Genomic DNA, 25884 nt, shown 5'->3' with positions numbered 1-25884 from the left:
GCCTCCACTCCCCCTCTCCTCTCATGTCCTCGCTCTCCTATTCCCTTTCCCCTGTCCTCCATCCCTTCCCCTATCTCCACATGGACCACCAAGTGGGGCTGGGGTGAGCATGCTACTCTGAAATGTGTCTGACTCCATTATTTCGCTCTCTCTTTTATTTCTCATGCTCTCTAGGACTTTCCTGTCATCTTTATATATATTAACTGTACAATTGCGCCTATCGAACCCTTGATTAGTTGTGGGGGGCAGGCATATTCCCCCACAACAAAAAAGGCTGGGGGTGGGTGGACAGCAATTTAAACATGATATTTCTTACAATAAGTCTATAAAGAGTCTAGCAGAATATGCATCAGAGTGAAATGTTCATGAGGGTTGACAATAAGAGAAAGGAACAATTGTGTTTCTATTCCAGAACCATTTCATTTGTCTCGACTGAGATTGGGGTGTAAATGAGAGTGGTGGGAGAGGAGAATAAGAGATTATCTTCATTTATGTTTCTCTGTCTCTTGGCTTGGCATATAGATGGAATCTGCAGGCATCATATATCGGCCTCTAACTCCACCCCAGATGTTTCAAGCTGTGTGCAGAGGTAGTCCCCACTGTGCTATTATGAGCTTTGTGTTCTGTGCCACATTCATGGGTCACTGAAAATGATAAGTGAGTTTAGAGCCTATGTTCATTTTCTTGCCCAAACCCAAGTGTGGCTAAGACAGCACAACATAGAGACAGAATCACTTGTCTGTGGAGAAGTATGTGATATTGAGAAACAGTATGGTATGTTGAGAATTATTATGAATATGCATATATATTATAGTGTAGTATATGGAGTAGTAGTATAATATAGTAGTATGCTGCTCTTTAACTATCACTTACCTGTCAGCTTGTTGTACTGTGGTGACTTGTGTGTTGCTGGGAAGCTTGACGTGATGTTAATGGTGTTTAAAATGCCAGCATGGGCACCCCCAGTGAACCTGTATCAGCTAAGCCTGCAGAATAAGGGCAGGCGAGGAAGAAGGAATCGGCGGCCCACTTCATAGGAAGCAGCTGCTGAGACCCTTAGCACAGGATGGAGACATTGTCAGCTACTGCAGGCTAATGATGGAAGCAGAGCACTGTTGGAGATAGTGCCGGACGCCGTGCTCCTGCCTTGTCAAAGTAGAGTCGACCATGGTGACATGAATGGATTACTGCCTGTGGGAGTGGAGCCGTCAGGATGTTTATTTGCGAATGGAATATAACACAAGGTAAGAAGAAACAGCCTAAAAGAGCTACTAATAATTGGAACTTGGAATGTACGATCCATGAGTCTAGGAAAGTCATCAAAAATGAATTGTTGTGCATAAAGATCGATGTCCTAGGTGTTAGTGAACTGAAGTGGACTGGTATTGGCTATTTTGAATCAGAAAATCATATGATTTACCATGCCAGAAATGGTAACAGTGACACAAATCAAGGGGATTGGCTTTGCATTCATTGTCAGAAAAAGCATTTCAAGGATTGTTTGTTTTGCAATACAGTGCTGTCTGTGATGGGATTACCCACCTTCAAGAAAACTCAAACAATACAACTATTATCCAAATTTATGCACTAATCACCAAAGCTAGTGATGAGAAAAATGAAGATTTCTACCATCTTCAGTATGAAATCGATCAAATATGCAATCAAGATGCATTGCTAATTATTGACAATTGTAATGCAAAAGTTGGAAACAAAGAGAAAGGAACAGTAGTTGGAAAAAGATGAACTTGGTGAAAGAAATGAGTCCGGAGATTGCATGATATAACTTTGCAAAACCTACTTGTTCATAGCAAATATTTTTTTTCAACAACACAAAGTGCGACTATACATATGGACTTCTCCAGATGGAATACACAGCTATCAAATTGGTTACCGGTGGGAAAAGATGATGGAGAAGTGTAGCATTAGTAGCTAAAACTGGGCCAGGGGCTGACCATAGAACAGGTCATCGATTGCTTACATATAAGTTCAACTTGGAGCTGAAGAAAATGCAAATGTTTCCATGAGAGCCAAAATATGACTGAGTCTATCCCACTTGATTTTCGAGAACAGCTCAAGACAGATTTGCTGCATGGAACACTCATGACAGAAGACCTGATGAGCTATGAGAGCGCATCCAGCACATCATTCATGAAGAAAGGGCATTAGAAGGACAGGACAAAGGGAAAGAAAGGATCAAGGTGGATGTCAGAATAGACTCTGAAAATTGCTCTTCATTGTAGTGTAACTAAGGCAAATGGAAGAAATGATGACATCAAAAATCTGAATAGAAAGTTTCGAAGGGTAGCCCCAGAAGACAAAGTATAATATTGTACTACAATGTGCAAAGACTTACAGTTAGAAAACCGAAAGTGACTAACACAGCATATCTTAGACCGAAAGAACTCAAGAATAAATTCAAACCTCAAGTTGCAATATTGAGAGATTCTATGGGTAAGATAGTGAGTGAATGTGGCAGGAAACATCCAAAGAAGATGAAAGGATACACAGAGTCACTGCAGCAAAACTAACTAGGCAACATTCCACCATTTCAGGAGGCAGCGTAGGAGCATGAAACAATGGAATTAAAGGAAGAAGTTCAAGTTACAATGAAACATAAGTCAACAACAAGCCTCCGGAAATTGATGGAATACCCATTAAAATGTTTCAACAAGCTGATGAAGCACTAGAAGCACTCACCTGTCTATGCCAGGAAATATGGAAGACAACTACTTGGCCAACTGACTGGAAGAAATCCATATTTGTGCCCTTTTCAAAGAAAGGTGACCCAACAGAATGCACAAATTAAAAAACAATATCATTAATATTACGTCTATGTACAATTTTGCTGGAGATCATCCAATAAAAGTTCTAAAAGTTCTTTGTGAGGGAGCTGCCAGGGTTTCAGGCTGTATTCAGAAGATAGTGCAGAACATTTGATATCATTACAGATGTCAGATGGATCTTTCATGAAAACAGAATTCCAGATAGATTTTTACTTGTGTTTTATTGACTGTGCCAAGGCACTGTACTGTGTGGATCATAACAAACTATGGATAGCCTTAAGAAACATGGGAATTCGAGGAAACTTCATTATGCTTACGTGGAATTTGGATCAAGAGGCAGCAGAACCAGGGGATACGACATGGTTTTAAATCAGGAAAGGCGTCTGTCGGTTATACCCTCTCACCATACTTATTCAATCTGTGTGCTGAGCAAATCCTTAGGGCACCTGGATTATATGAAGAAGAATGCTCCATCAGTATCAGAGGGAAGTTTATTAACAACCTGTGATATGCAGATGATACAACCTTGTTTGTTGAAAATGAGAAGAACTTAAGGCACTTACTGAGGAAAATCAGGGAGTGCATGCAGCCTTCAGTAAGGATTACACCTCAATGTAAGGAAGACCAACATCTTCACAACTGGGCCATCATGATATATAGAGAAAGCATTGACGTTGTCAAGGATTTCATGGTGCTTGGATCCACTATCAGTTTTCATGAAAACATCAGCCAAGAGAGCAAAGGACACATTGCATTAGGTCACTCTGCAGCACATCGCTTCCTTAGAGTATTAAAAATCAGCAAGGATGTTTCCCTCAGTTCTAAGGTGCACCTGACCCAAGTTGTTGTATTATCAATCACCTCATATGCATGTGAAAGTTGGCCATCAAATAAAGAAGAACAAAGAAGAATTGTTGCATTTGAATCATGGTTTTGAGGAACATTATTATTATTTTTTTGAATTAAAAGATCATTTTATTGGGGGCTCTTGCAACTCTTTTTTTTAAAATCGTTTTATTAGGGGCTCATACAACTCTTATCACAATCCATACATACACCAATTGTGTAAAGCACATTTGAACATTCATTGACCTCATCATTCTCAAGACATTTCCTCTCCACTTAAGCCCCCGGCATTAGGTCCTCAGTTTTTCCCTCCCTCCCTACTCTCCCCTCCCTCATGAGCCCTTGATAATTTATAAATTATTATTTTGTCATATCTTGCCCTGTCCGACATCTCCCTTCACCCACTTTTCTGTTGTCTGTCCCCCAGGGAGGGGGTCACATATAATTCCTTATAATAGGTTCCCTCTTTCGAACCCACTCTCCCTCTACCCTCCTAATATTGCCACTCACACCACTGGTCCTGAAGGGATCATCCACCCTGTATCCCCTGTATTTCCAGTTCTTGAGGAACATTATTGAAAGAACTATGGACCGATTAAAGGCATACAAATCTGTCTTGGAAGAAGTATAGCCAGAGTACTCCTTCGAGGCAAGGATGGAAAGACTTCATCTTACATACTTTGGATAGATTGTCAGGAGAGATCAGTCCCTGGAAATGAACATCATGATGGGTAAAGGAGAGGGTAGAGAAATAAAGGAAGGCACTCACTGAGATGGATTGACACAGTGGCTGCAACGATGGCCTCACATATAGGAGCAATTGTGACAATGGCTGGCATTGGACTGGGCAGTGTTTCCTTCTATGGTACTGCTCGATGACACCTGACAACAACACAATGCTTAAAATGGTCTCTGAAGTCATATCACTAAACGTCCAATTCTGGTCGCACTATTTTACTCTCTGCGTTAGGCCAGGTTGTCGTATTTTTCCTGGTGCATTGAAAGTGCCCCTTGGAATTTCTGAGACATGATGTTTTTACATTTGTGTCTGTTTTTCCATCAGGTGGATTTCAAAATTACCAAACTCACTCCCATAGAATTAATTCCAATTCATAGCAACCTCATGGGGCAGGGTAGAACTGCCGGGTGGATTTCAGACTGGAACTTTGTACAGGAATAGCAACTTCATCTTTCTTTCACAAAGAGGCTGGTGGTTTTGAATTTCTTCCCATTGTGAATTAGAATGAATAATATTCTCTGTTCACTGGTTGCAGCAAACTGCAGGTTCATGCGTGGCTGGGCTATGTGTCAATAGACTATTCCCAGCAGGGAAGGATAACAAACCAAATTTGGTACTACTGTACTTTCCAAATACTTTGGTTACCAAGGAAGGGCCCAGTCTCAAGGCCATTCTTTGGTGTTTTAGACCAATGACTGAAGCAGCTGCCACGCAAGGAGGGAAAGAATAATATCTGAGAAGTTTAGCTAACCTGCCAGATACGGTCTTTGCTGGAATTGAATGTCAGAGCAGGACACAGGGTCAATTGAAAAGATCCTTCATTGACTGTGGGGTTAAAGGGGAGAGGGGACCCCACAAATCATCACAGGTCCGGTAGGAGCAATTGTACAGCGGTAATAAGTATAGGTTATTGTAAAGTCATGGAGAGCATGAGAGTTAGAGGAGAGATCGGAATAAATGGAGTCAGACACAATTCATGGTAGCATTGCTCACCTCAGTCCCACTTGATGGTCCTTGTGGGGGGAATCCGGCCACAAGAGCAGGACCAGCCTCGGGGACCAAGAACCGGGGAGCCTCCCAGGTCCGAGGACTAGGGAGAGCTTCCTGGGCCCGGGAGCTGGAGAGAGCCTTCTTTTTATCGCTCACCAATCATTATATCACTTTAGGGGGGACATGATTACAGAATCACATGTCACAGGAAGGGGCAGTACAATAGGCATACACATTGTAGGAAGGGGACCTATGATAGGCATAAGCATGACAGGAAGGGGATGAGCTAGGGGTGTGCCCATAGGAATGGGAAGGTCTAGGGGTATACATGTGACAAGATGGGCTGACCCTGGATTCATGGTGGCAGCCTGACCTTGGTCATCCTTGGGCAGGTTTGACTTCTCTAGTGTCTCCTACAAGGAAACAGACAACTATTATCCATATCTGAAAGGAGTGGGCTCTACTCATTGTGGGATAAACAGTAGTGTCTGCCTGGTCTAGACAGCTGATAGTTCTCAGGGAGAATGACCCCCTATCCACTCCTGATGACCTCGTGTACAGTTGTTCTCAAGCAGCTACGTCTGACATATATTTGGGGGAGACAACTTGAGAGAAATCCTTCTATTTCCCACACATTGACAGGGAACAAATGTATGGGCTGTGTGTTTTTCAACCCGTGTGCTACAGTGAGTTAATGAACTTCAGGCACTTTTATGCTAATTTTTCCTATCAGGTCCAATCATGTTAACCATCCTCCAACATGGGCTAACTCCCACCCCAGGTTTGTGAAGGAAAGAGGTTCCACTGCCCTTTGTAGGATAAGATTAAATCAGGTGCTCTTGAAAGTATAGGGAATGAGAGAGATCAACTCACCTCTCTCTCCTTCTCAATGCCGTGAACCAGAGCACCAGGAAAGTGAGTTACTACCCCTATCATCTTGTAGGGCCTGACATCTGGTCAGACCTTTTCTGGTGTATTTATGATACCAGATTGTGTGTAATGCAGGCTTCTGTTCTACCATGCAGGTTCAGAAGTCAGGCTTAGTATTGTTCTCCCCTCTTTTGAGATCTTTGCTTGGAGAGAGTGGTTACAGAATGTTTGGCTCTATGACCATGTTTTTTCCAGAAACTGCCTGACTACATTCTATGAAATGTGTTTTTATAGCTCCCAAATCAAGCAGCATCTTACATTAACTGCTACAAATGTCTCCCATCAGAAAATCAATAAAGAAGTTCCAATTATTTGAAACTGTTTTTCCTGAAGGTATTAGCCACATATATTGCTAATAATTTGCTTTGTTTCAGATTGTCTTGTACTTCTCAGTCTTTCTTTATATGTGAACCTAGAAGGCCCTTGCAGCATATACGACGATGGGCTTCCTTTCTATGCACTTCAGAAGAAATGCAGCTTTGAAATGTTTTACTTACCCAGACCTGCCTGAGAATACATAGGAAGTGTAGAACGTTTCATTGCCATTTATGCGGTTTGCATTCTACTTTTGCTCTCACATTATGTGTTACTTAAAATGAATTGTGACCACTTGCTCACATCCTTTCAATATTTCTGTCTTTAAAGGGTGACTCATTCAAGTCTTTTTAGAATTAAACTCCTGTCAATCAAAATGACCTGAAATGTGAATATTCTTTTAAAAAAATTGACCTGTGCCCCTTATAACTTAAAGCTTTATTCAGCTTGCCATCATTTTTGAGTATATACCGTATGTCAGACACTGTTACGTCCTTCCTAAAAATATGTGTTGGAATTCTAACATCGACACCTGTGGATATAATCCTATTTGTGAATAGGATTTTCTTTATTATAATAATGAGGCCATATTGGTGGAGGATGTGTTTTAAGCTTCACCATTTTGGGGATTTATGAAAAATCAGAGGATTACAACAGAGGCAAAGGAGGGCAGAGAGTTTGAAGACTGTGAAGCCTAGTACGCTTACGATGCTGACTATTCAAAGCTGAGCTAGACAAAAGCGTCCTTGCCTGGAGCCACACAATGAATTTAGACTTTTAGCACACTGAGTTGTATGAAAATAAATTTCCATTATTTGAAGCCACTCACTTATGATATATTTTTTATAACAATATTTGGAAGCTACAACAGTTTTCAAATGGGAAAAAGATGTTCTTTATAAGACAATCTTATAAATATCTAATGAAAATACAGTGAGATGAAAGCAGTAATAAAAGTAAGTGCTATTTTTGCATGTGTACATGTTACCAGTAAATTTGGTAGGTTAGTTCTCATTTTCTTTAAGTACATGTGATGTAGACAGCTTGCAGAGAAGCAAGCCTGCTGGGCAGTTGAAGGGTCTGGGCGTGGTTTGAGTTGGGCTTCACAAATGGGACACTCGGAATACAGCCTTCCCGCTTCTTGATCTGCCCCTTGCTGGGAAAACCTCTGCAGTAGAACTCTGTAAACTTAAAGCCTGCTATTTTCATTCTTTAATCTAGAAAGCACCTGATGAGTCTATTTTGGCTCTGTGTGTAAATGGTTAGTGGTAGAGTTGGGATCTATGTGTAAAGTTCATTTCTGTTGTATTGTGTCTAGTCCTAGTTGTATAAATACCAATGCTGAGGTGTTTGCATCAACTCTCACTTAATATTGATTTCCTTTTTGGTCTAAATTAACACACATCTGTAAAATAGAAAGAGGTTAAAATTCATATATATATATACCTTGTCATTGGTTAATACTGAGATAAGCATTTTTCAATGTCTATCTTCATCTGTTGTACCTTGACTCAGTCTATCTATGGTACATCATTGTGCTTCAAATAAGCTACAAGATTGGAAAGTTTCCCTAATTTAGATAGAAATTATATTCCCTCCCCCCCCTACCCCTTACTTGGCTGATCTAGTAAATATTTACATTCTCAGAAAACCCTCTGTAGGGTTGCCATCAGTTGAAAAGGAGCCCTGGTGGTACAGTAGGTACAAATTGGGCAGCTAATGTTAACGTAATGCTCCCTGAGACAATGATGAGGCTTTCTATGCCCATGAAGATTTATCGCCTTAGAAATACTCACAGGGGTAGTTCCACTCTGTCCTCTAGGGTTTTTATGGGTTGGAATAGACTCAATAGCATTGACTGTTTTTGGATGACTTCACATCAACTTGATGATGTAAGTTTGGTAGAGTTGGCAGGTAAGTGTTGGACTGCCAACCACAAGGTTGGTATTTAGCCAGCCATTCTGTGAAAGAAAGATGCCACTCTAGCTTCCAGAAATATAGACAGCCTCTGAAACCTTACAGATAGGGTTGCTATGAAGTAGAAGCCCTGGTGACATAGTGGTTATAGATTAGGCTTCAATCTGCAAGGTCCGCAGTTTAGTGAGAAGAAGGCAAGGCTTTGTACTCCCATAAACAGTTAATAGTCTCAGCCATTCAACGGGGCAGTTCTATCCTGTCCTATAGTGTCACTATCAATTGACAGTGACTCGATGGCAGTGAGTTGTTTTGAAATAGGATCCCTGATGGCGTAGTGGGTTATGCATTGGTCTGCAAGGTCAGCAGTTTGAAACCACCTGCCTCTCCTTGGGAGAAAGATGAGGCTTTCTACGCCCGTAAAGAAAGATTTAGAGTCTTGGAAAACCATGGGGGTGGAGGGCTGTTCTGTTTTGCCCTATAAGGTCCCATGAGTCAGAATCAACTCAATGGAATTGATATGAGTGAGAACTGATTTGATGGCAGTGAGTTTGGTTTTTTATTTGATGGTACAGTGGATTAGATGTTGGCTTCCGAACTGCAAGGCCAGGGGTTCAAATTCACAAGCTGCTCATGGGAGAAGATGAGGCTGTCCACTCTCTTAAAGATGAGTGTTGGAAACCCTATGGCGCAATTCTACTCTGTCCTGTAGGGTTGCTATGAGTTAGAATTAACTCAATGGCAGTGAATTTGTTTCTTTAAACTTTCTTTAATATTTCTAGCACTTACTCTTACCAGCTATTGCTATGTTACGTCTTCTTTTCACCAAGAACTTTGTTTTTGTTCACTTTCCTGTTTTGCTAGAGCCTGCCACTTAGATGCTACTCAGTGAGTGTTTGCCAATTCAGTTTAGATCTGGAATTGTTTTCCTAGCTTTACTGTCCATTTTACTGCTGTTGACATAATAAAAGAGGTTTTATATTTTATTATTAACAATTTAATATACCTTCTATTTTAATATATTTTAGTGTTCTGGTTTTCTAACATTATTCCTGGATGTTTATTATATTTTCTTACAGCTTTTCAATTTTTAAGATTTTTTATCATGATGGATATATTAAATAGTTCAGGAGTACCGGTATATCTTAAGTTCAGACTCACTCAGGGAGAAACCTTTTTCTGAAAGAATAAGGAATGGAGGCTTTTGGAGTAAGGGGGGTTGCTCTGGCCAGAAGCCAAGTAAACACCGCCAAGAGTGAGAAGACAACAACAACTCCTGCATCCTATTTTCTTTCGTCAAAAAGCCCACTGCCATCAAGTGGAGGCTGTAATCTTTTTCATTATCCTCATATGCATGTGCAAGTTGGACCTTGAAAAAGGAAGACCAAAGAAGAATCAATGCACTTGAATTATGGTGCTGGCGAAGAATATTGAACGTGCCACGGACTACCACAAAAACCAGCACATTTGTCTTGGAAGTACAGTCAACAATAAGAGTCACAGGACCGGGCAGTGTTTCGTTCTGTTGTACCAAGGGTCAAAACTGACTAGACCGCACCCAACAACAACAACAACAACAGATCTTTATCAGACGAGAGAGCCTCCTCTTTTCCTCATGTAGTGGCTGGTGGGTTTGAGTTTAACAAGGCTAGGTAGAACCCAGGTGTGGATAAGCAAAGGAAAGGGCAGTGCGTTTGGTTGAAGTTTTGAGAGCAGGCGTTGGCAAAGTTTTGAGATGGAAGAGCCATTCCTGTCCCTCGCTGCAGTTTAAAAATTATTCAAGGGTATATATTTTTACAAATAAATGAAATCACCATTATCTGAAAATGAAACGCTGACAGTTTTCTTTTCATCTTCAATTTTACTTCAGAGCCACGTATATGTACCCCCACATGGTGGAGAGCCCCAGTTTGCTGACCCCATTCTAGAAGAAGACAACCCGTGATGTTTGTATGTGTTGTATATCGGAAGAGATTTATATCAAGAAATGTCTTACCTAGTTGTAAGTCTAGTCTGGTTCAAGTCAGAATAATCTGCTTCTGGGATTGGCAGGAAAAGGGAAAGGAGACAAAGGAACTAGACCAGGATGACGAACCAGAAACAGCAGGGGCCACAGATGAGTAGATGCAGAGGTCCGAAGCTGCCGAATGAATGCATGCTCGGTAGTCTGCTGATGCTGCCTGGACTCAGCAGGCGATGCAGCAGGTGGTGGAGGAACCAGATGCAACATCCAGCTCCCAAAAAAGAAAAATAACCTAAAAAATAATCTAAAGAGAATTCAATTTTCTAAGTCTCTTTCTCATACAAAAAGGGTTAAGTCGTCAGGGAGATGATAACAGGGAGGTGTTATTAGGCTGCATGCAATTGATAAATTGAATTCTGCCCCACCCTTACAAGCAAGCGGTTAGTTGATTAGTTGATTAATCCCTAATCCATTATAGGTGACCTCATCAGATAGTATATCAGAATCCTTTGTGTTGAGGTCAGTTTATTCCCTGGGAGCAGCACTTAACAAGGTGTGGTATGTGTCTCAGGAGTCCCTAGATGGATCTAATGGTTAAGTGCATGGCTATGAACTTCAAGGTTGACTGTTCAAACCCACCGAGAGTTGCCTCGGAAGGTAAGCCCTGGTGGTACGCTCCTAAAAATCTTCTGGAGCACTGTTCTGCTCTGACACACACGGGGATCCCAGTAGTTGGAAAAAGAATGATTTGGTTTGGGTTTTAGGTTGCTTCAGACTTCCTGAGACCAAAGTCCAGGTGATCAGAAGAGATTCTGAACCAAAATTATGTTAAACATTTACTTTCTGAATGGTCAATGGATACAAGCAGTTGAGTTACACAAAGAATGAGAATTTGGAAGGTCTGTCTCTGAGGCGCTCTGGTGGCAATTGTGGTTATGCATTGGGCAACTGACCACAAAATCCACAGCTCGACAACATCAGTTGCTTCTTGGAAGAAAGACTGGCCGTTCTACTCTCATCAAGAGTTACAGTCTCGGAGACCCTACTCTAGGGACACGAGGTGTCGACATTGAGCTTCAGTTTGTTTGATGTCTAAGTCTAAGCTAAAAGGCCAATGAAAAAGAGGGAAATTGTCCGGAAGATGAATTGATATAAAACTGCAAGAATGGACTCAGACAATAGCAAGAAATGACGGCACAGGACTGGGTGGTTTTTCCTTTTGTTGTGTATAGGGTGACTGTGAGTCAGTTCTGGTGCAAGGGTGTACCTAACAACAACCTGTCAGCGTCACATAGAAAGGGTGCCGTTGTGGAATATGCCTTGGCCTGATAACCGCCGGGTCAGCAGTTTGAACCCACTAGCTGCTCACCTGGAGGAAGTTGAGGCTTACTTATCCCTAACAGATTCACAGCCTCCGAAGCCCAAAGGGACGGTTCTATTCTGTCCTCTAAGGTCACTATCAGTCAGCATTGAGTATTATATATTTCAAAACAAACAATAAGCACCAAGCAAGCAAACACACTGGACTCCTTCTCCCTGGTTAGGCCTCCCTATGGAGAATACTTACGTCTGGGAAGTGAAGATAGAGCTAGGAACTTAAAAAAAAATTATTAGAGACCTCTTGAACCTCTCTATTCCATCTAGCTAGATAGAATAGATGTCTAGATGGCGGAACACTCAACTCTTAAATTAGAGCAACTCACAGCTATGTCTGACAAAGGGATTAACCATCCTTTGTAGAGTAATTTCTGAGTTAACACACCTATGCATGCACAAAATGAAGCAAAATAGAGCAACTATATGAGTATAAATATAACTATAGGATGGTTGAATGGGTGGATGGGTAGGTGTAGAGTTGAACAAATAGAGAAGTAATGTCACATGTAACCAAAAGATCACAGTGTAGATGAAAGTATACTTCAAGGCAATTTCCTAGTTGTTTTACTCCTATAGAACTACTTATTAAGAAACATTAATTCAATAAGCAAAGAAAAATGTTAATAAAAAGCAGAATGAGATGAAAAAGGAGATTGCAGACCTAGTGGAACATTTTGAGGTTCAATAGGACATTAATCATTGCATTACAGAAAATTAGAATTATAAAGGAGTAGAATAGATACCACTAAAAATTCAATTATAAAAAGCATTGTGTAAAAACAAATATAACTAATCAAGATGTTGAGACAATCAGAAGCTAAAATATGGAAAACATGAAATATAAAGGTAATTGGTGTACCCTAAGTAAACAGCCAACAACTGAAACAAAAGATGGAATGTAACACAAGGAATTTTTCATGGGGTGAGGCATAAATAAGTGAAAAACTTTAGTCTGCGGCTTGAAAGAACACATTTGTGTTCTAGGAAAATTTGAGCACAGAAAGCTCAACATTGAAATCTATCCTAATTAAACTATTGGACTTCACAGTAAAGGAAAAATTCCTCAATTAGGCCAAAGACCAAATTGCTTGCCATGAACTAAAAATCGGATTAGCTATTCCTATAGAGCAACATTCTGTTTTTAGACACTGGAGCCATGTCTTCCCCATTCTGAAGGAGAGGAAGGATGACCATGACCCAAGTTGTGTCCTTAAATCGATACAGTTAGCATCATTTAAGTGACCAGACAAGAGGCAGACATCCCCAAATGTGTGCAAACTCAGTTGGCTATGTTGATGCTTCAAGCCAAATCACGTAATTAAAAAAACATATTCACAGTGATGTGAATCTCCCAATATATTTCATAATCACATTTGTTAAGTTAGAAGGTTGTTTTAGGCACTTCCTCTGATAAAGAAAAAAAAATTGGTTGACATTTAACAAATAGTTCAATGTATTTTCCTTCTGTTAAATTCAGATAAAATGACATGCATTTATTTTAAATTAAAATGTAGCCTTTTTAGAGGACACGCATTACTTACAACGTGGTTCTTATTTGCCTGGTTTCTTTCCTCCGTCCCACACTGGTGGTGGGTACGTACGTTCCCTGAGCCCTGATTGCAGCGCTCATTCTGTTCTCCTGCTGTTTTTAGTGGGGCTTGCCGAAATTAAATTTATTTTATATTGTGAGTTAATTCTACAGAATTCTGCTGCTTAGTGAGACATGTAATTCACTGCAGAATAAATTTCCAGAAACCGATTCTGACATTTAATCATTGTCTATCCAGAAACCTTTTTTTAAAAACTGAAAACTATTTTGCTCCTATGATGCCAAACAATTAACACTTATTGATTATCTACTGTGTGTAACTAGTGTGGCTGTCTTCACTTCAGATAGTGTGAGGAAATACTATTTCTACCACTATAGCTTTCTTAATTTAATTGAGGGAGACACATTGCCAATGTTTTCCTGATGTTTTCCAAGCAAGACTAACTTCTAGGTAGGCTTCCTAGGAGGAAAGAAATAGATATAGTTAAGTTTTTGTATTGGATTTTGTTTATTAATTTTTTAAGAAATAGTTATTGAGTTTTGAGGTATCTATAAAAGTTATTGTTGTGATCAAAAGACATAGAATCACTGCTCAACCTGAAACACAAAATAGAGATTGATTACCTAGGTGAGTAGCTCATTCAGTCCCAGTGAACCCTCCCTGTCAGAATTCATGCCTTAGAGCAGCAGTTCTCAACCTGTGGGTCGTGACCCCTTTGGGAGTCAAACGACCCTTTCACAGGGGTCGCCCAATTCTAACAGAAGCAAAATTACAGTTATGAAGTAGCAATGAAAATAATTTATGGTTGGGGGGTCTCCACAACATGAGATTGTATTAAAGGTTCACGACATTAAGAAGGTTGAGAACCACTGCCCCGGAGTGAGTTGTCTTGCCCCCATTAATCTCTACTGTGCCCTCATTCCCTTTGACCCCAGGAATATGACATTGATCTGGGCCATTTGCAGCGCAGACCCCATTTAAATTTTTTTTTCCTTCCAATAATGGTGTTATTAAATATTTATCCTTATAAGAGTGACTAAATTTGCTAAGTATGATGCCTTTTTAGCTTTGTTCTTCTTGTCTTATGGTATTTAAGAGAGTTGTCATTGTTTTTTTTATTGATGTATACTAGTACATAGTATGAATGTATCAAAGCTTGCTTACCCATTCCTCTGTAATTGGGTTTTTGATTGCTTATATGTTTTTGCTATTATGGAAATTGCTACAATAAACATAGGTGTTCATATGTCTGTTTATGTTTTATTCTTGATTTTTAGGGTGTATACCCAGTAGAGAAATTGGTGGATTATAAGGTATTTACGTTTGTTTAAGGAAGTGCCATACTGATTTCAATAGTGGTAGCCCAATTCTGTAGTCCCACTGACAATATAAATATCTTCTGATTTCTCCGCATTCTCTCCAGCATTTACTATTTTCTGTTTTATTGAACTTTGCTAAAATGCCTGTGTGAGATGGTATTTTATCATTGTTTTAATTGGTATTTCTCTTGTTGCTAGTGAATTTGAACCTTTCTTTATATGGTGGTTGGTTGTCTGGATGGCATCTTTGGGAAACTGTTTATTCACGTCTTATGCCCATTTTTGATAGAATAATTTGGATTTTTCTTGTTAAGATTTTTCATTTTCTATAAATTTTAGAGATTAGCCCGTTATCTGATGTATTATTACTGAATATTTTTTCCCAATCTGTGGGTTGTTATTACTGAATATGTTTTCCCAGTCTGTGGGCTGATTCTTTTGATGAAGTCTTGATGTGTATAAATGTCATGTTTTTAGTAGGTCCCGGTTCTTTATTTTGCCTTCTATAGTTAATATATGTTTCATTATGTCCAGTAGTATATTTATACTTTGTATTAGGACTCTTAAGTTTGTCCCTTTTCTTTCATTGATGATCTTTATAATTACGTGGTTTATATTTAGATCTTTGATCCATCTTGAGTTTGTTTTTGGCACATGTCATGAGACATGGGTCCTGGTTCATTCTTTTCCAGGTTAAGATCCAGTTTCTCCAGCACCATTTGTTGAAAAGACTATCTCTTCTTCATTTAATGTGTTTTAGTCATTGTGGCAATTACATAATCTCCGTCAACTTGAGTGAAGGGATGGAGTCTACCCTGTCAATCAGGTCATACCAAACCATGCCTTTCTGTGGGCCTGGCCTTCTCCTGAGGCTTCTGGGAACTCCTGTCTTTTTTCCTGGAGGCAGGACACACACTCTCTCTGCTACACATTCCTATGGACAAGACACTGGAGCTGGAGGAACCATGTGAAAACCCACACAAACACTGAGATGCTTCCACCACCACTGGATCCACTAGCCTTTCCCCCCACTGGCCTGTGATCTTCCTACCTTTGGCGTCATTGCATGTGTTGCATGAGTCTAAAGAGGAATTTATACACTGGTATAGGATATATGGGCTAATATCGGACTTATTGATTCAATCCTGGCCTGAGCTAGGATGTTTTCTCAATATAAAATTGCTCTTTTATATAAAGCTCTTTCTTTCTCTTAAAAAAATTTTTTTTAAAAATTTTAACTCATTTTATTAGGGGCTCATACAACTCTTTTAACAATCCATACATACGTCATTTGCGTACAGCACATTAGTGTATATGTTGCCATCATCATTCTCAAAACACCTGCTTTCTACCTGAGCCCTTGGTATCAGCTCCTCATTTTCCTCTCCCTCCGCTCTCCCCCCTCCCTCTGAACCCTTGATAATTTATAGATAATTATTATTTTATCATATCTTACACCATCCGACCTCTCCCTCACCCAGTTCTCTGCTGTCCGTCCTCCAGGGAGGAGGTTATATGTAGACCTTGTCATCTGTTCCCCCTTTCTCCCTCACCTTCCCTCTACCCTCCTGATTTCGCCACTCTCACCACTGATCCTGATGGGTTCATCTGTCCTGGATTCCCTGTATTTCCAGTTCCTATCTGTGCCAGTGTATATCCTCCGGTCCAGCTGGATATGTAAGGTAGAATTGGGATTATGATAGTGGGGGTGAGGAAGCATTTAAGAACTAGAGGAAAATTGTATGTTTCATCGTTGCTACACTGCACTCTGACTGGCTCGTCACATCCCCGCAGACCTTCTGCAAGGGGATATCCAATTTCCACCGGATGGGTCCTGGGTCTCCACTCTGCACTCCCCCTTATTCACAATGCCTTGATTTTTTTTTTTTTTTGTCTTTGATGCCTGATACCTGATCCCTTTGATGCCTTGTCATCTCACAGGCTGGTGTGCATTTTCCATGTGGGCTTTGTTGTTTCTTAGTTAGATGGCCCCTTGTTTATCTTACAGCCTGTGGGACTCCAGATTCTATATATTTTGACAACTGGACTTCATCAGCTTTCTTCACTGCATTTGCCTATGCACCCGCTTTGTCTTCAGCGTACGTGTCGGAGTAGGCTGGTGTACTTCTTCCATGTGGGCCTTGTTGTTTCTTAGCTAGATGGCCACCTAATTGTCTTCAAGCCTTTATGACCCCAGACACTATATCATTCGATAGCCTGGCCCCATTAGCTTTCTTCACAACTTTTGCTTATGCACCCACTTTGTCCTCAGCGATCAAGTCGGGACAGGCCAGTGTGCTTCTTCCATGTGGGTTTTGTTGTCTCTCAGCTAGATGGCTGCTTGTTTATCTTCAGGTCTTTAAGACTTCAGGTGCTATATCTTTTGGTAGCTGGGCACCATCAGCTTTCTTCACCACATTTGCTTGTGTACCCATTGTCATCAGCGATCATGCCAGGCTAGTGAGCATCTCAGACTCCCGAATTGTTAGAACAAAGTGTTCTTGTGTTGAGGAAATACTTGTGTAGGGGCCCACTGGCCATCTGTTTCCTTAATACTAAACCTATAAATATATGTACATAGATCTATTTCCTCCTTGTTGTATATAAATATATTTACATCTTTATATGCCTCTATTTAAATCTCTATGACTACTCTTTGCCTCCTAGTTCTTTCCTCTGTTTCTTTGTACTTTCCTCTTGTCCCACTATCATGTTCTGCCTTCATTTGGGTTTTAGGAATTCCTCTTGGTTACATTGCCCTTGATCCAGCCCTGCCAGACCTCCCACACCCTCCTTGGCACTGATTTTGGATCACTTGTTATTCCCTTGTCCCTGGGCCTGTTAACACCCTCTTCCTTTCTCCTGCCTCCCCTACCCCTATGTCCCCCGGGAGCTGTCATCCCGTTGTTCTCTCTTCTTTATTCCATAAAGCTCTTTCTTATACACATATGAGAGTCTATGAATTTGTTTCTCTAGTCAACGCAGACTAACACAGTCATTTACCAAAGATTAGATGTCTATGAATATTTGGTTCTATTTCTGGATTCTAAATTCTAAGTCACTGGTTTTCATAGCCATCATTGGTACCCTACTAGGATGTTTTGATAGTTATTATTATTTTTGGTCTATTGGTTGTTATGGAGAAGTATAGCTGTTGTAAAAGATATTTGGTCATCCCTGGATCATAGCATATTGAAACGTGAGATTTGTCCTTGATGATGAAGAGGTAATATATCAGGCATAATTTTAATTCATTTTCAAATCAATAGTTTCTTTTTTCTTTGCATTGCAATGGCACTTTGATATGTAGTTTAAGGCCTGTTTCTTGATAAGGAATACAATGTTACTCATTTTAACACTCCAAAAATATAATATGAAATTATTTCCCCCTCAAATAACTCTGTTTTTTCCCCCTCTTAATTTTAGGAGCGAACACTTGCTCTGAGGAAAGAAGGAATTGGCGTTGTCCTAGACTCTGAACTACCCCATTTGATTGGCATTGATGATGACCTTCTGAGTACTGGAATCATCTTGTATCATTTGAAGGTAGCAACCGCTTAAGTGGAACATTCTAATTTTGTTTCAAGATTTTACTTAAGGTCCTTACTAAATCAATTATAATATGAAGGGACTTCAAAACGTTTAAGGAAAATAGAAGTAAAAGGTATAAAAATTTTCCACAAACGTTTTGAAACCCCCTCATATTCTCTGACTATGAACCTATCTGTTGAATAGTCTAGAACAAATATTCAAGCTATTTTAACATTCTAACAGTTCAGATTCTGTGGTGGTAAAAAGTTCCCGTGTTTATGTATTTTTAAAGCTAAATAATGATCTATTGACTTTGGCTTCCATTTTATAGAATCAATTAGAAGGAGGCAAGGAGCAAACAGATAGGCAGAGGAAGACCAGTTTATAAGCAGCTAGAATGAGGATTTATTGTGTGCAGCTCCCCGGCCTTTGGCAGTAATTATAAAACTATAACTTTCACTTGCATTGCTGGGCTTGGTCCTGAGCCAGGTTGCTAGTATTAAGACAGCAGCATTCTGCATACGTAGAGGTCATTGCTTCTGTGACCTTGACTTCTATAGCTTCTCTGTGGTGTATGACTTAAAATTTTGTGAAGTCTCATAAAATGTATCTTTAGAAATCAGTGAATCCCTGTCCACTAGAGAAGAAGCTCTTCAGAAAGGATAAGGAAACATCAGTGAGTGAGATTACTCTCACAAACAAATAATCCATGCATGCCAAAATCAGAGCCATTGTTGTGCGTTAAGCACTGGAAGCTTCTCTTTTGTTTCCCAGACAACATGTTACAGTGTCTCCATGAACTCTAATTATATTCAGAGGTAGCCTGCATGAGACGTTATTCACCTCATTGGTCACCAGATTGCTTAGGCTTAAATGAGAAATGGTGAAACAAATCATTTATACTGCTCATACTAATATACTTCACTTTACTTTTCTTCCCAGGAGGGCCAAACATATGTTGGTAGAGAAGATGCTTCAACAGAACAGAATATTGGTGAGAATCTGCCAATCATTTTTTCCCAATAATTAAAGAAAACATTTCATTAGAATTATGTTGAAGTAATTGTCAAAAAGAAAGCTTTCGAATATGATAGTGATCATTATATTGTTTCAATATTTACATGCAACTCAAATGAGTGATGCATCGCAATTAATGTAGTGAATACAGTAGAACTTTTGACTCTTTTCTCACACTTGCTTATATTCTAGTCCCTGTCATGTCTTTCAAGTGTACATTTATTTAAATCAATGTATACTGTCAAAATGGGACAGTGGTTGAGGGCATAATTCCTTTCTCATGGAAGGATACAGACTTACATACAAAGGTGACTATAGAAAGTCCACATTGCCATACACAGCATACACAGAGGGAGGCACAACTGGATTTTTTTCCCCTGGAAAATCTTTAGGAGGTACACAGATAACAAGTGACTCTGAGTTTAGTAAGCGGCTACTCATAATTACCCTGCAGGACATTTTTACTTATGGTGGTGGCCATGGGTGTATAAGGGAGAGGACTTCAAAAAGTTCCTGGAAAAATTAAATGAAACGATAATAAGCTTTGCTCTATGGATTTTTGAAGCCCCCTGTTATGTGTGTGTGGCAGGATAGGAATTATATCATGGCAGTGGTTTCTACTGTTGAGCCAAGAGTTACACCAAACCTAACTAATTCCTACTTCTGTTTACTATTTACTGGGAAGCTACACAAGGCCTCTTTAAAGTGTTGAAAAACAAGGATGTTAATTGAGGACTAAGGTGTGCCTGACCCAAACCATGGTATTTTCATTTGCCCCATATGCATGCAAAAAGTCAGATATTCAATAAGGAAGATTGATGTAAAACAGATGCATTTGACCTATGATGTTGACAAAGTATTGAAAACACTAGAGACTGCCAGAAGAACAAATAGGTCTGTCTTTAAAGACGCACAGACAGACTACTCTTGAGAGACTTTGTCTCACGTGCTTGGGACATGTTATTCGGAGACCGGTTCCTAGAGCAGGAGGCCCTGCTTCCTAAAGTGGAGGGGCAGAAAAACAGAGGAAGGCCCTGGATGAGATGAGTTGTCGCAGTGCTGTAATGGGCTCTAATGTAAGAACGACCGAGAGGATGGCGCAGGACTGAGCAGGGTTTAGTTCTGCTGGGCCTAGGGTCCTAGGAATTGGAACTAACAACACCGCGAAACAGGGAGAATTGAGAGGCAATCCCTAGAGTTTCTTAGGCTTCACTATTGAACAGAAGTAGCTATGTCCCCGGGGCACGAACAACGGAAAAGTGGGTGAGGGGCGACAGAGGACGATATAAGACATGAAAATAATAATCTGTAACTTATCAAGGGTTCGTGAAGAAGGGCAGGTTGGGGAGCGAGGGGGAAGAAATGGGGAGCTGATATGGGCTCAAATGGGAAGAGAATGCTTTGAAAATGATGATGGTAGCATATGTGCAAGGGTGTTTGACACACTAGATTAATGTATGAATTGTGATAAGAGATGTAAGAGCCCCCAATAAAAGTATTTTTAAAAAAAGAATATAAGGCCTAGCCTCATAACAAATATTGAAAAGTTATGTCAAAATAATAAATATATTTCACCTATTTAAAAAAAGAAGTAGCTATGTCTTCTAATCATTGAATGATATGCTTTACCTTTGAGTAGAGCAAGAACATACACTTAAAAAATATATACAGTGAACCCTCGCCACTTCGCGCTTCTACTTCCGCGACTTCACTCTATCGCGGTTTTTGCGTAACAACGCATGCTCTGTCATTTCTGCCACTGATTGGCTCATACTGTACACACTTGATGCCATAAATAATATAATAAATAATAAATGATAATTGTAACGTCCAAAATGTTTTACTGTATTTCCCCTTTTTTGTTTAATAAATTGGGTAATTCGAGTGTAATGGTGACTAAAGGGTGTTTTTCATGTCCTCTATACTCTATATAACTACGAAAATATTTGATTTACAAATAAGGAATCCTACTTTGCGGAATTTCATTTATCATGGTAGGGTCTAGAACCGATTAACCGCGATAAACGAGGGTTCACTGTATATATAATTTTATTAGGGGCATTTTACATCTCTTATAACAATCCATACATCAATTATATCAAGCACATTTGTGCATATGTTGCTATCATCCCTTTTTTTTTTTTAAATCATTTTATTAGGGGCTCATACAACTCTTATCACAATCCATACACACATCAATTGTGTAAAGCGCATTTGTACATTCATTGCCCTCATCATTCTCAAAACATTTTCTCTCCACTTAAACTTCCGGCATTAGGTCCTCATTTTTCCCCTCCCTCCCCGCCACCCCTCCCTCATGAGCCCTTGATAGTTTATAAATTGTTATTTTGTCATATCTTGCCCTGTCCGACGTCTCTCTTCCCCCACTTTTCTGTTGTCCGTCCCCCAGGGAGGAGGTCACATATAGTTCCTTATAATCGGTTCCCTCTTTCCTACCCACTCTCCCTCTACCCTCCCTGTTTCGCCACTCACACCACTGGTCCTGCAGGGCTCATCCGCCCTGGATTCCCTGTATTTTCAGTTCCTATCTGTTCCAGTGTACATCCTCTGGTCTAGCCAGACTTGCAAGGTCAAATTCGAGTCATGGTAGTGGGAGCGGGGAGGAAACATTTAGGAACTAGAGGAAAGTTGTATTTCTCATCGTTGTTACATCGCACCCTGACTGGCTCATCTCCTCCCCGAGACCCCTCTGCAAGGCGATCTCCAATGGCCTACTAATGGGCTTTGGGTCTCCACTCCACACTCCCCCCATCATTCACTATGGTAAGATTTTTTGTTCTGATGGCCATCATCCTTTTCAAAGCATTTTGTTTCTACTTGAGCCCTTGCAATCAGCTCCTCTTTTTTTCCCTCCCCTCCCTTCTCACCCTCATGGACCCTTGATAAATTATAAATTATTTCCATATACCACCTGCTGTCTCCCTTCACCCACATTACTGTTGTTCATCCCCCTGGGGAGGGGTGTGGAATTATATGCTGGTCATTGTAGTCAATTCCCCGTTTCTCCCCATTTCCCCCCCAACTTCCCCTTACCCTCATGGTATCACTACTTCCATTGCCATTCCTGAGGGATTTATCTATCCTGGATTCTGTGTGTCGAGAGCTCTTATCTGAACTAGTGTACATGCTCTGGTCTAGCTGGATTTGTAAGGTAGAACTGGGGTCATGATAGAAGGGGCACGGGGGAGGAAGCATTAAAGAACTAGAGCAGTGCTTTTCAACCTTCCTAATGCTGCGACCCTTTAATACAGTTCCAAATGTTGTGGTGATTCCCCAACCATAAAATTATTTTGTTGCTACTTCATAACTGTAATTTTGCTACTGTTATGAATTGGGCAACTCCTGTGAAAGGGTTATTCAACCCCCAAAGGGGTCACAACCCACAGGTTGAGAACCACTGAACTAGGGGAATGTTAAGTTTGTCATCCGTGCTGTACTGCACCCTGGCTGGCTCCTCCCTTCCTTCTGACCCTTCTGTGAGGGGATGTCCAATTATCTACAGATGGTCTTTGGGTTTTTACTCCGACTCCCCTTGTTCATATCAATATGATTGTGTGTTTGGGTCTTCTGATGCTGTTACCTGATCCTGTCGACACCTCGTGATCACACAGGCTGGTGTGCTTCTTCCATGTGGGCTTTGTTGCTTCCCTGCTAGATGGCCCCTTGTTTAATTTCAAGCCATTAAGACTCCAGACAATATATATTCTAATAGCCGGGCAACATCAGCTTTTTTCACATTTGCTTATGTACCCATTTTGACATTAGTGATAGTGTTGTGAAGGTGAGCATCACAGAATGCCAGGTTATTAGAACAAAGTGCTCTTGCATCGAGGGAGTACTTGAGTAGAGGCCCAATGTCTGTCTGCTACCTTGATACTTAACATATAAATATATGTACATAGACCTTTGTCCTTATTGTTATATATTAATAAAAATGCATATATGCATGCCTATATTTATACCTCTATAAATGTCCTTTGCCTCCTAGTTCTTTCCTCTATATCCTTTTAATTTCCTCCTTTCCCACTATCATATTTGACCTTCATTCAGCTCTCAGTAATTCCTTTCGGCTACATTGCACTTGATCAAACCCCACCAGGTGTTCAGGATCTTCCTTGCCATTGATTTTAGATCTCTTGTTGTTCCCTTCTCCCTGGGGACTATATACTTTTTGTGAGCAGATTTGAGTAACACAATTCTTTGTAGATGTAGGAGCTATTTGATGTGTATGCCTAAGAAGCTGGTCAAGAAGTGTGGGTAAAATATGGTATATTTATTTAACAGGTTTATTTTCTAGGCATTTATTGTATAAGAATAACCACACGTGAATAGTTGAACCTGTGCAAACACAGCTCTCTGTAAGTTTTATGACAGTCTAGGTCTGTCAGAATTGGCAAAGGCTACCATGATGTGCATCCTTGTATCTTCCTGGAAATATCTTTGGCATGCTCAACCTTCCTTTAGTTTCTGTTTCATGAACACAATATCTTTTAGGGTCAAGTACACATCAATATTCTATGGCCTTTGGGTGGATGATGGTGCAGACATTATTCAGTGTCAAACAGTTGACTCAGTGGTAATCACTGAAGACAAGTTACTGAAGTATGGCATATTCGCTCTGCATATGAAATAAATTACTATCTTATAATTTATTTCCTCATACAAGTGATATCTAGAAACTTTAAGGTGACTGTTAAGGGATACTTCCAGTTGTATCAGTTGATACTATGAACTTCTAAAATTAAGTTTTCTCACTAAACATGAATGTTTACTTCCTAGTACTTTCACATAGAGGGAGGCCATTAAAAGAATAGAGAGCCTGAGAATCGTTGCAGTAGATCTCAAAGAGAGGTAAAACTCTTGTTTGCTTTCTAATTTAGTTCTTCATGGTCTTGATTTGGAGAGTGAACACTGCATCTTTGAAAATATTGGAGGAACAGTGACTCTGATACCCCTGAGTGGGTCTCAATGCTCCGTGAATGGTGTTCAAATCATGGAGGCAACACATTTAAATCAAGGTATCTGGTTTCCGTTTTTTCACACATCTTTTTATTTATTGTTGCTAGACGATAACTTTATGAGACAAAAGGTGAACATGTGTGTCTTATAATTAATTATATGTTATAGGGAATTCACTTCATTAAGTTGTTTTTTGCATTGTTTTGCTGATGGGCTTCTTTATGTTACACATTTTCCTGTTGAATAAAATTTGAACATATATATGATTGTCTTACTGTTGTTATAGAAATATGACAGTATTTTTTCATTAGTTGGGATTTAATACGTATATCATTTATCCCATAAGAATTGTGACTGTTAAAATAATATTTTGTTTGGATTAATCATTTTATTGCGGGGTTACTATAGATCTTATAACAATCTATTATTCAGTGGTATTAAGCACACTTGTACATATGTTGCCATCAACATTTCCCAAACCTTTCTTTATCTACTTGAGTCCTTGGTATCAGATCCTCTTTTTTTTTCTTTTTTTTCTTTTTTACAGATCCTCTTTTTACCTCTCGTTCACTCTCCCACCTTCATGAATCCTTGATCAAAAAATAATACTTTTAAAGTTAAAAATATTCATAAAATTTAAAACCCTAGCACAATACTTTCTTTTAATCACTTTCTGTTATTTATCTTGTTTTTATGAATAACTATACATATGGGATCTGGTATTATGAATTTTAAAGACAATTATAATATTATAATTATATTATAAAATTAAATTATATTATATTAATGATTATCAATATTATGAAAGATTATTTTAAAATGGAGTAAAATTTTATAAAATATCAATATTATAAAACTATTAAGAAGTTGTAAGAAGAGTGAAAGGATCTTTTTTAAAATACATTTATTGGTATATAATTCACATATCATACAATTTAATAATTCAATTATATCAGGAAGAGTTGTGCAATATATTCACCACAATCAATTTTAGAATATTTTCTTCTCATACTCATTGTTAGCTCTCTACTTCTCCCAAGTACCCATTCCATGCCCTAGGTAATTATTAATCTATGTAGTGTCTCCATAGAGTTACCTATCCTATATTTCATATAAAGAAAATCATACTGAACAAAGAAACAGTAAAAAATGAATAACAGTGACAAAATAGAAAGAAATCAATCTAAAAGAAATCCGAATATATTAAAAAGTGAAACGATATTAAATGGGTGAAATGGTAGATAGGACCAGTGGTATGAGTGGCAAAACAGGGTGGGTAAAGGGAGAATGGGTAGGAAAGAGGGAACCGATTACATGGAACTGTGTGTGACCTCCTCCCTGGGGGACAGACAATCAAAAAGTGGATGAAGGGAGACGTCGGACAGGGCAAGATATGACAAAATAACCATTTGTGAACTATCAAGGGCTCATGCGGGAGGGGGGAGCAGGGAGGGAGGGGAAAAATGAGGACCTAATGTCGGGGGTTTGGATGGAGAGAAAATGTTTTGAGAAACGATGTACAAATGCGCTTTACACAATTGATGTGTGTATGGATTGGGATAACAGTTGTATGAGCCCCAAATAAAATGATTTTTTTAAAAGAAAAAAAAAATACAGATTATACAAAAAA

At 39.5% G+C, this 25884-nt stretch overlaps 1 protein-coding gene across 2 annotated transcripts in view; it reads left to right on the top strand.

Annotated features, from left to right (window-relative positions):
• The window catches only part of KIF16B (kinesin family member 16B), a 245950-nt gene that overhangs the window by 99410 nt on the left and 120656 nt on the right, over window positions 1-25884 (top strand). For both annotated transcript variants that reach the window (XM_004697819.4, XM_045295431.1), the window contains exons 13-15: window positions 18153-18272; window positions 19200-19251; window positions 24176-24313. In XM_004697819.4, coding sequence (XP_004697876.1) covers window positions 18153-18272; window positions 19200-19251; window positions 24176-24313 — 310 coding nt within the window. The remainder of the gene's footprint in view (window positions 1-18152; window positions 18273-19199; window positions 19252-24175; window positions 24314-25884) is intronic.

The sequence above is a fragment of the Echinops telfairi genome, unplaced genomic scaffold (assembly GCF_000313985.2).
Source record: "Echinops telfairi isolate 266 unplaced genomic scaffold, ASM31398v2 ScPeMD7_5592;HRSCAF=6446, whole genome shotgun sequence".
Lineage (NCBI taxonomy): Eukaryota > Metazoa > Chordata > Mammalia > Afrosoricida > Tenrecidae > Echinops > Echinops telfairi.
The sequence above is the reverse complement of the archived record's forward strand: the minus strand, read 5'-3'. Positions and strand labels throughout refer to the sequence as shown.